Raw genomic sequence first — 11,561 nt, forward strand, 5'->3', positions numbered from 1 at the left:
GAGGATATATGACAGCAATTTTAACACAGGAGCATGGGGATTAACAGAGACCGATTGGATACTATTCAGGAAGACTACACCCAGTAGCCCTTGGATGGGTTAGTTGTCAGAGAGCTGTAGAAGCCACATGTAAAGCAATAACAACAACTGTAGGCATTGTTCTGGACCAAAAACTGATCATTAAATGCCCTCACATGGTTCATGCATTACTTTCAATAAATAGAGTCACACAAGTCACCTCAGTCAGGTGGGCAAAATGGACAACAATCTTGGAAGCGGCCAACCTTTATTTTCAAAAAGCAAGCCCAGTTAACCCATCATCCTTACTCCCGCTCCCTGGGGAACAAAAGGGGGGTGAAGAGGAACATGACTGTATTGAGACAACAGAGGAAATGGAGGAGGCACGTCTTGTAGAGGAAGAACCTTTTCCGAACCCAGATCTAATATTATTCACAGACGGATCTTCTTTCGTGGAAAAGGCTATTCGAAAGGCAGGATGGGAGGTCACAAGTCTGTATACCATTAAGGCAAAAGGAAAATTACCCTCAGGAATCTCAGCCCAACAAGCTGAGTTGAAAGCCCTACCTGAAGCATGTCAGGTGGCAAAGGATCAGACAGCTAACATTTATACAGACTCGAGCTATGGCTTTGGAGTAGCTGATGATTTTGGTCAAATGTGGAACAAAATAGGGTTCCTCACTGCTGTAGGGACACCTATTCGAAATGGAGATGAATCTATTAGAAGCCATTCCAGCCAGAAAAGCTACAGCTAGCCACACAGCTAAAGTCTTATGTAAAGACTATATCCCTCGGTGGGGAGTACCAGTCAGCATAGATTCAGATACAGAAACTCATTTCACCAAATTTGTTTGTAAAGAAGTTTGTAGATTATTAAACATCCAGTGGGAGCTATATTGTCCTTAACACCAACAATCATGAGGACAAGTGGAACGCATGAATCAAACCCTGAAGGAACGATTATCAAAGTATCATCAAGAGGGAAGGCCAGAGCGAGAGATAAGGCACATCAGCTGGGCTGATACCTCACCTGTGAGATCTGCCATATTTTATACAAAGGTTTCTACCAAGGCATGCTTTGGCTGTTCGGTGAATGGAAAAAGATCCCATCACATTATTTTTGGAAGTGTAGGAAGTTGTTTTGGCCATCGTTTGTCTGTGAATTAACACCACCAGAATAGATAATAATCATCATAATTATAATCTTTATTAATGTCACAAGTAGGCTTACATTACACTGCAATGAAGTTACTCTGAAAGTTTAACTGCTCATTCATTCATTTGCATTTTGAGGTGATTGGCTGCCATGTAGACCCACATTACAGAGATTTGTATTACAAAATGAATCTATTAACTGAATGGCCCAAGGATGTGGAAGATTCATAATAAATTAATTTATTTCTTCGCTTTGGAACGGCCGAAAGAAAATTATTGGAAGGAGAAGGAGAACTTCATAACCCATGGGATAGCCTCAGACAATTGGATTGATTGGGGTATGGTGGTAGTGATGGTGGCAGTGGGGGGTTGGTGATGGGAAGCGTGGTAATGAAGAAGGAGGGAAAGATGGGGCATATTAGGGAGGTTAGCAGATTGTGGTGATAGGCACATCTCGGCAGGTGATTGGATTGAATTGCTGAGGGAAACATTCCTATTCCTCCTGGTCTGCAAACAGTGCTGTAAATAGCATTTACCTCATGCAGCTGGCAGTTCATGTCTTCCTTAAGCTGCCAGGTTTCCAGAGCCCAAAAGGAAGCTGGATGCCCAGTGGTAAATCTGAATGGATACCAAAATTTGAGAAATGGAGTCTCATTAACACAATGTAATCACAAACTCCCCTTTGCAGAGTAGGTTACTCAGGCACCTACGTCGCTGTTAAACAAGAAGTAAGTTCCTTTGCAATCAGCTGGGTTCAAGCTATCCATTTTTAATGATTAAATTCCCATCTCCCACTCACCATGGGCCCTATATGTCTCTATCTATTTGTAACAGAGACACAGAATGCTGGAAACATGCAGCTAAAACAATTATCTGTGTGAAAGCACAGACAGGTCAGCATTTTAAGTTTGACCCTTCAGCAGTGCAAAATGAAAAGTGAGTGAGATTTCAAAATGAGTAAGAGTTACAAAAAAGCAGGAGGTAAGTGTGACAAATCTAATTGATAAGAGAAGACATAGGAGAAATATTAGTTGAATAGTTTGGCACCTGCTTAAGAGAAATTGTTCGATGAAGTACAAGTTTCACTCAGACTTTAGAAATAAGCCTTAACAACTGAAGTATGTGACAGAAAGACAGGACCTGCAGATGCAGGTGCACCCAAGGGTAAGGGTGAGAAAAATTTAAATTACAAAAGACCTGCTGGTCTGGCCTGAAATTGGAACAGAAAATTCTGGCTATAACACAATGGGTCAGTCCCAAAAAGGAGCAATTTAGTCCCAACATCAAGAGCACAATGTCACCTCCTCTCCCTCCACCACCAGCACTGAGTTTAAAAAAATGTCTACGCCCTAGTCAGCTGTCTCCCCTCCCCCATGAACCCCCTGGATTACTTCTCAATGATGACATGTGTACAAAGTTAATTGTTCTTTAACCAAATTGCTTTCTTGTGTACACCAGCTTTTGAAATGTACCCATGGAGCGTGCGCTGGAAGGGTTACATATCTGCAAATAACATAGTTTGTTAGCATGTACAAATGGAACAATTCGTAGAGGAATAATATTCAATTTGAGCAAGAGGATGTGAAAAAGATGGCATGGGACCAGCCAAGTTCTTCTTGTATATTAGTGTGAAATATTATGCTGTCACTTCCCCAAGATATTATGTTATGTTAACATATTTTAAATCAAATGAGTAACTAAATTTGGAAAAGGCCACTTCACAGAAAAGGAATGTGAGATGTGAGAAATTAAGCTACAATTAATAATTGTAACTGAGGTGGTGCAGTAATGTCACTAAACTAGCAATCCAGAGGCCCAGGCTAATCTTCTGGATTCAAATCCCACCACGTCAGCTGGTGGAATTTAAATTCAACAAATAATTCTGGAATATATCAGTAATGATGACCATGAAACCAGTGTCAATTGTTGTGAAACACCATCTGGTTCACTACTGTCCTTTCGGGAAGGAAATCTGCCATCCTTACCTGGTCTGACCTGCGTGTGACTCCAGACCCACAGCAATGTGGTTAACTCTTAAATACCCTCTGAAATGGCCTAGCAAGCCACTCAGTTCAAGGACAGTTAAGGATGGGCAACAAATGCTGGCCTTGCCAATCACTGGCAACCCATGAAAGAATAAAGAAAAAAAACAAATAAAATTTACTGTGGTTGTTCTCCTGTGATGATTCTAATTGTGAATAGGTGAGCTGTACAGGATTAAATAATTGCAGGTCGCCCACAAATCGCTGGTGTAATTCAAAGTGGTAAAGCGGGCATCACAATGGAACTCAAACCTGTTTGGTTCGGGAGGGGGAAAATCCATTCCTAATCGCTACCTATTGACCTTTGCAGCAAATGTGCGTGTGCGAATAACAGGTAAGAATAGAATGGGGGTTTGGACATGGCAGCCCTCAAGCAAATGTCCTGCCCACACTCTCTAATGAAAGATCAGCAGCCTGAAATATTAATCCTGTTTCTCATTCCTTTGTTGTTTCCAGGCCTGCTACGTAATTCCATCATTTTCTGTTTTTGACCCTCAGTGAGGGTCATTTTTACACCCAGAGATATCTGATTAGCTGTCAGATGCTTGCCTGGAAGTCAATGAAAAGAAAGATCTTGGGCGGGATTCTCCGACCCCCCGCCAGGCCGGAGAATCGGCGGGGGGCGTCGTGAATCACGCCTCGCCGCCGGATTTTCCGGCGCCGGTTTTTTGGCGGAGGCGGGAATCACATCGCGCCGGTCAGGGGCCGTTGGCAGTGCCCCCCCCAGCGATCCTCCGCTCCGCAATGAGCTGAGTGGCCGCCCGTTTTCGGCCAGTCCCGCCGGGGTAGATCAAACAAGGTTCCTACCGGCGGGACCTGGCTCTGTGGGCGGCCTGCGTAGTCCTTGGGGGGGGGGGGGGATCTGGCGATTGGGGCCCACCGATCCGCGGGCGGGCCTGTGCCGTGGGGGCACTCTTTCCCTCCGCGCAGGCCGCTGTAATGGTCCCCCATGGCTGGCGCAGAGAGGAAACCCCCTGCGCATGCGCTGGGATCATGCCAGAACACGCTGGGGCTCCCGCACATGCGCCAACTTGCGCCGGCCGGCGGAGGCCCTTCGGAGGATTCCGCACCTTCCGGGCGGCCCGACGCCGGAGTGGTTCACACCACTCCCCCGGCGCCGGGAACGCCCGCCCGCCGCATAACGGAGAATCCCAGCCCAGGTTTTTGAAAAATGAAGTTACTGTGAAAATCCACTAGTCGCCACACTCCGGCGCCTGTTCGGGTACACTGAGGGAGAATTCAGAATGTCCAATTCACCTAACAGCACGTCTTTCGGGACTTGTGGGAGGAAACCCATGCAGACACCGGGAGAACGTGTAGACTCCGCACAGTCAGTGATCTAAGCCGGGAATCGAACTTAGGACCCTAGTGTTGTGAAGCAACAGTGCTAACCACTGTGCTACTGCGCAACCCTGAAATGCATGGTGTCTTTTAATGAATATCACTTCTTAATGCAATTTGCAGTCACTTTCAATAAAAGGTTGACACATCTCCCTGACATTAGACAAGGAATGAGTAACTCACATGAATCATAGAATCATAGAAGTTTACAGCATGGAAACAGGCCCTTCGGCCCAACCAGTCCATGCCGCCCAGTTTTTACCCAGTTGCCCGCACTTGGCCCATAACCCTCTATACCCATCTTACCCATGTAACTATCTAAATGTTTTTTAAAAGACACAATTGTACCCGCCTCTACTACTACATCTGGCAGCCCATTCCAGACACTCACTACCCTCTGAGTGAAGAAATTGCCCCTCTGGGCCCTTCTGAATCTCTCCCCTCTCACCTTAAACCTATGCCCTCTAGTTTTAGACTCCCCTACCTTTGGGAAAAGATGTTGACTATCTACCTTATCTATGCCCCTCATTATTTTATAGACCTCTATAAGATCACCCCTAAGCCTCCTATGCTCCAGGGAAAAAAGTCCCAGTCTATCCAGCCTCTCCTTATAACTCAAACCATCAAGTCCCGGTAACATCCTAGTAAATCTTTTCCGCACTCTTTCCAGTTTAATAATATCCTTTCTATAATAGGGTGACCAGAACTGCACACAGTATTCCAAGTGTGGCCGTACCAATGTCTTGTACAACTTCAACAAGACGACCCAACTCCTGTATTCAATGTTCTGACCAATGAAACCAAGCATGCCGAATGCCTTCTTCACCACCCTGTCCACCTGCGACTCCACCTTCAAGGAGCTATGAACCTGTACTCCTAGATCTCTTTGTTCTATAACTCTCCCCAACGCCATACCATTAACTGAGTAGGTCCTGGCCTGATTCGATCTGCCAAAATGCATCACCTCACATTTATCTAAATTAAACTCCATCTGCCATTCGTCGGCCCACTGGCCTAATTGATCAAGATCCCGTTGCAATCCTAGATAACCTTCTTCACTATCCACTGTGCCACCAATCTTGGTGTCATCTGCAAACTTACTAACCATGCCTCCTAAATTCTCATCCAAATCATTAATATAAATCACAAATAACAGTGGACCCAGCACCGATCAGGGTGCATGAGTCAGGGAGACATGAATGTGAGGCTCACAGAGGGAGCTGATCACGGAGTGGGAGATTGGGTCACCCTCGCAATAAGAGATCACATGGATGCATATGCAAGATGCATTCAAATGATGAGACTATAGGCATGAACAGCGAATATATTTAGGAAGGAGAATGATATATGCAGTAAGTGAACTCCCATGACCCAAAAGTGATATCAAGGTTCCTTCATCTTTCTAACCCTACCGCTACAACTTGCTGAACCCCAGACATCTGCAGCAGAGTTGGAGGCAGACTGGTCACTGCTACGTCCTGTTGACTTTGGCAGGCATCCTCTGGAGTGCTGAGGCCTGGAAGGCCCAGGTCTGCTTTGGGTCCCCTGCTATGTAGCAAGTACACGCTCCTCAGTCCGTGCAGCTGGAGGTGACGGGTTCACAGGCAGACGGGATTGGGATTGGCTGAACATACACTGGTTCACCTGAGTGGATGGCCCGGATGTCCAGCTGCTGGTTCTCCTCCCTGTGGGTGTCCAAGGAACCCTGCATGACTCTGAGAAGCTGCACCTGGAGGGAGGTGTGGATTAAGCTGATGTATTTGTTCAGTATTGTAGTGAAACGACAGCCAAAATTACGTGATCAAATCTGCACTAGACTTGAGATCAGACCCTTCTGATTTAACGGTAAATGTGCAATAACTGAACTCAGCTAATCAAGAAATAATTTTCCATACCTTAATTCATTCTCAACATCTTATATTCCATTTTTGGAGGTTGTTTTTTCTCTTAACAATAGTTTTCTGTATTCTGTGAGACTCCAAGAACTACAATGCCCAGAAGAACTGTTCAAATGCAACATTTCTGACATAAATTTGGCAGTCTGTTGGAAGACATTTAATGGTCAAGGACCGATGATGTGTGAAATGGCAAGTGGCAGCAAGATACTGGAGAAGATTCTGTAACATATCATTAAACGTATGAAGGATCCTAGTTTTGTTTCTAACATGGTGTAGCACTGAAGAATTTCATTTCATGTTTCACTCAGTAGATTGCAACATTAAAGCAAAGTTAATGCAGGAAAGAGTGACCAGGCTAAAACTTTGTTTTGTGAGTTATAGTTTTTTCCCTTTGTCATTAGGGAATGTCAGGTTGTGAAAGGCTACTACACATTCGCTGAGTATTTGCTGAATATTTCATTATAGTGTTCACATTTACAAACCTGGTGACTGAGCAGCCAAGGACCAAAGACAAGTGCATTTTATAAGAATTATTGGTTAATTCACTGGTGCTGTGACTCTGGGGCATGTGGGGCTGGAATTGACCGCACACTAGCCCAGGGTTTCGCAACAATAGAAGTGAAAATAGACTGTGAACCAAGAGGCTCAAAATTATTAGTGATATACAGGTTGATCTCCCTGACATGTGGGAGTCTAACTGTGCGGAGTCTGCACGTTCTCCCCGTGCCTGCATGGGTTTCCTCCGGGTGCTCCGGTTTCCTCCTACAGTCCAAAGATGTATGGGTTAGGTGGATTGGCCATGCTAAATTGCCCTTAGTGTCCAAAAAGGTTAAGTGGGGGTTACTGGGATAGGGTAGAGACGTGGGCTTGAGTAGGGTGCTCTTTGTAAGGGCCGGTGCAGACTCGATGGGCCGAATGGCTTCCTTCTGCACTGTAAATTCTATGACATCTTACTTGAATCTTGGCCCACTGTGCAAGTGTAGTGTTGCAGCACCTAGTTTAGAGGGTGTGGTCACAGTATGAAAAGTTTACATAGGCAGTTTCCGTTATAAATAGACATTGGAATTGACAATGGAAGGGGGTAAAGAAAGTGTACAGATGTAAGGTTTTTACAGATAGATATATTTGTCATTGTTGCCGTGTTCATGAGCATGAACCAGTACCAAAAGTGGCCTTATTAAGGTGGAGCGGGTAATCCAAAATAAAGCTCTCGTTTCTACTGAGCGTTCGCTGATCTTTCTGATTTCACACTTCTCGCGATCTAATATGGGTTCCTTCCCAGCAAAACAGTAAAAGTGAAGGGCGATGCCCGATCCTGGACGTCCACCTCTGTCGTTGCTGCATCGAGTTGATACTGGTGGCACAGGCAGTAGTGCTTTGTGGCGGTACACTGCCGCCAACAACGGCAGTTTTGCAGTTCACACTTTGTTAAGAGAGTTGGCCCCTCTCGTTAAAAATTACAGCAAGAAGTCTTACAACACCAGGTTCAAGTCCAACAGGTTTGTTTCGATCCACTGGTGTTGTAAGACTTCTTACTGTGCTCACCCCAGTCCAACGTCGGCAACATGGTTAAAAATTAGACCGCGGGACGGACATAGCAGAACATCTATAAGCCAATGTGCCAGACTGACACCGAGTTTATTACATTGACATTTCCCATTGTGTCTGGGAAAGTCCGTGCCGGAATGTTAAACATCGTTGATACATTTTAAATACCACAGAAGTCATGTATTAAAGTTATTTAATTCGGCCAGACTTTATATGAATTACAGCATGGCTAAAACTCCAGCATCTATTAAAAAGTAGATGAATATCTGATTTTCATAACGTTGTTCTTTGATCCAGGGTGTTAATTTCGTGTGAAACACCCTTAACACATCGGATCAGTTTTCTTTCTGCTCTTAGGGCAGAGCATTTCCTGCTCTGCTTCCTTGCCTTGTTGCCCAGAAGCTTGAAGTTCAAAACCCTGGATTTCTGATGGGGATCTGCTGCCCGAATTCTTGGACAATTCCTGTTCACTCCTCAGCTTTTGAATCTCGCTGTTTAACTCCAGCAAGGTTTTTGCTAGCTCCCGATCCTGGGAACGCATCTCCAACTGTAAATCAAAGAGATGAGACAGCCTCTTCTGACAATGTGCATATCCGAGCTATCGATATTTAAAAGCACTGGCTCCTCGTTTCGGATAAACCCGCATTAAATCCATTTGGGACTTCCCTTCATTGTAGAACTGGTTTGAAAAATCACAGCAGCACCACGCTCATCATCAGGCCTTGATGGCCAACCCCCATTCACACCAGTCCTCATCTACACTCCCCCCAAGTCAGCACAGACAAGTCACAATAACAATAACTTGCATTTATATAGCTTCAATAGAATTTTTAAAAACAAGATCCTTTACAAGAGCGAAGCAAAGTTTGAAAGCAATAAAGAGTTATTCGGGCAGCTGCCTGAAAGTTTGATCCAATAGGTAGAGTTTGAGGATACTCTTAAAGAGGGAAATTGGAGAGGGTTTGAGCGGTGGCGAGCTCCAGAGCTTGGGCCCTGACAGCTGAAGATACGATCGTCAATGGTGGACTGATTAAAACCGGGCCTGCTCAAGGAAGCAGGATTATATCAGAGGATTGCTGGGCTGGAGAAGATGACAGGCATCGGGAGGGACTGATTCGAAAACAAGGACAAGAATTTTTAAAATCGAGGTTCAGGTTAACTAGGAGTCAGAGCGCACAGGGGAGTTGTGCGAATGGGACAAGGACAGCAGAGTTTTGGATGATCTCAAATTCATGGCGTGTGGGAGGCAGGTTTGCTGAATAGCCGAGTCTAGAAGTTACCAAAGGGATGGATGATGGTTTCAGCCGCAGATGAGCCCGAGGCAGGGTCAGAGAGTCAGACAGTACTAATGGAGGTGGAAACAGGCGATCACAGTGATGGTGCAGACATGCACTCAGAGGCTTATCTTGGGGCCATGATGGTGAACTGTGTGGTGCAGCCTCACAGGCAGTCGCCAGGGAGAGGGATGGAGTCCGCAGCGAGGGAATGCAGTTTGTGGTGGAGTTTGAAGACAATGGCTTCAGTCTTCCCAATATTAACTTAGGAGAAAGGTCCGCTCATCCAGTACTGGGTGTCAGACAGCAGTTTGACAATGTAGAGGGAAGGGCCCGGGCAGGTGGTACTGAGAGCTGGCTGTCATCAGGTGTATATTTTTTAGATAATTGGATGTAAACACTTTCATTCCAGTTACAGGCAAAAACGACTAATTTAAAACCAGCAATGTCAGGGAAAGTCTGTGCATGGGAGGGAGCAGTTCTAAAGGAATATTGTTCAGATTCTTTGAAGCTCGGTGACATAAAGCATAATATTCTGGATAAACTCAGTAGGTCTGGCAGCATAAATGTAAATAATAATCTTTATTATTGTCACAAGTAGGCTTAAATTAACACTGCAATGAAGTTACTGTGAAAAGCCCCTAGTCGCCACACTCCAGCACCTGTTCGGGTACACGGAGGGAGAATTCAGAATGTCCAATTTACCTAACAACACGTATTTTGGGACTTGTGGGAGGAAACCGGAGCACCCGGAGGAAACCCACGCAGACACGGGGAGAACGTGCAGACTCCGCACAGACAGTGACCCAAGCCGGGAATCGAACCTGGGACCCAGGCGCTGTGAAGCAACAGTGCTAACCACTGTGATACCGCGCCGCCCATCTGTGGAAGTGTAACAGAGTTAACATTTCCAGTCATATCTTCTACGGAAGCGGAGAGGGGGTGGTCACTGTACTGGAGGGGCGAATTACCCCGTTTGTTTGCCCTTGTTCCGCAGCAGTGGGTAGGTCTCCAGTGGGATGTGGTAATGGGATCCCGGCACAGCCCAGGGCACCTGCCAGACACAGTGACAACACGGGGGAGATAAGTGGAGTCCTGGCTCGGGGTAGGAGTTTAGGGTTAAAGGATTGAAGCTTTCCCCTCACCAGTTCCGTTCGCAGCCAAGTGATTGCTCCGTCGATTTTGGCTCTGCGGAGCTCCTCGCCTGCTGCTGGGTTCCTGCTCAGGGTGCAGGAGCCGGGGTGGTGGCAGGCAGCCGCGGGTGCCCGGAAGGCGCTCAGCAGCCTGTGCTTGATACCCTCCAACACCATGCTGGACACACTGTCCTCGTACTGGCTGTCCTTACTCATGTTTGCTGGCGTGGCGGGCGGGGATGGCTCCCGGCTCTGGCCATGCACACAGCTCCCCAGTGAAGCGGCAATGAGGCGGCCGCTTGCAGATGCTGCATTACATTGGAGGCAAACCTCCCCGGAGTTCCCTCCCGTGCCAAGATTGTGGAGTCTCGGCCTCTTAACTTTTGGTAGCTGCGATTACAGCACCCAGAGGGGAAGCGAAAGGTTTGTTTTTTCCCCCGTTCCACTGGACCAATCCTCTTTGTAATGGTTACTATGGAAAAGCTCCGGGAGGGAGAGGAGACAAAGACTCGCTGTCCAGATGGTCGGCTGCACTCACCCAGAAAGCGAGGGGAGGAGGGAGTGGGCTTGTCCTTGCCTCTAACCACAATGAACAAGCTCCCATCTCCTCTCCTGGTTACTGCTGCTCCCGATCAGCAGACACACACGAGAACCTGCAGTGGATGGAAACATTGGGAATTCCTGGGGAAAGTTGCACTGAGCGGTTTCAGTAACATCACCACTAATACCGCCTGCATCTAATGCAACCAAGCACCGACAGTTTTGAGACTGGTCTCCTGTTGCTGGGGGAGGCGAGCTCTGACACAAAGCAGGGCTTGGTTTAAAGTGTTTATTACTCGGGTGTTGCTATTTGAGCGGGTCTGAGTGATTTATTTCTAAAACTCTCGTATTTTTTGAATTTCCCCTTTCGGTAACGGTGAGAAAGTCTGGCCCAGCCCAGTTCGCGGTGTTAATCTTTAGTCAGTCACTGATGCGCACAGGCAGGCGTGCAGAGTGTAACTGAGAGAGAAGAGAGATTGGCATCCCCTGGGGTGTGCCAGAATCGTGTCCAGGGACAATATCCTTATCTCATTTACACAACAAAGGAATCTAGCCACTGCATTCCTCGCCGGCCCCCCAGTCCCCTCAGATTTCACTCTGCTGGATTTTAAC

General features: G+C 46.5%; 1 protein-coding gene across 1 annotated transcript; it reads right to left on the minus strand.

Annotated features, from left to right (window-relative positions):
- Positions 1-8,178: 8,178 nt before the first annotated feature.
- Positions 8,179-10,913, minus strand: aard (alanine and arginine rich domain containing protein). The gene is made up of 2 exons (XM_072467414.1): positions 10,422-10,913; positions 8,179-8,549 (listed from the first exon to the last, which is right to left on the minus strand). Exons 1-2 carry the CDS (start codon positions 10,623-10,625, stop codon positions 8,325-8,327), a joined length of 429 nt encoding a protein of 142 aa, XP_072323515.1. The 5' UTR covers positions 10,626-10,913; the 3' UTR covers positions 8,179-8,324.
- Positions 10,914-11,561: the final 648 nt, after the last annotated feature.

Source organism: Scyliorhinus torazame, chromosome 11, assembly GCF_047496885.1.
Source record: "Scyliorhinus torazame isolate Kashiwa2021f chromosome 11, sScyTor2.1, whole genome shotgun sequence".
Taxonomy (NCBI): Eukaryota; Metazoa; Chordata; class Chondrichthyes; order Carcharhiniformes; family Scyliorhinidae; genus Scyliorhinus; species Scyliorhinus torazame.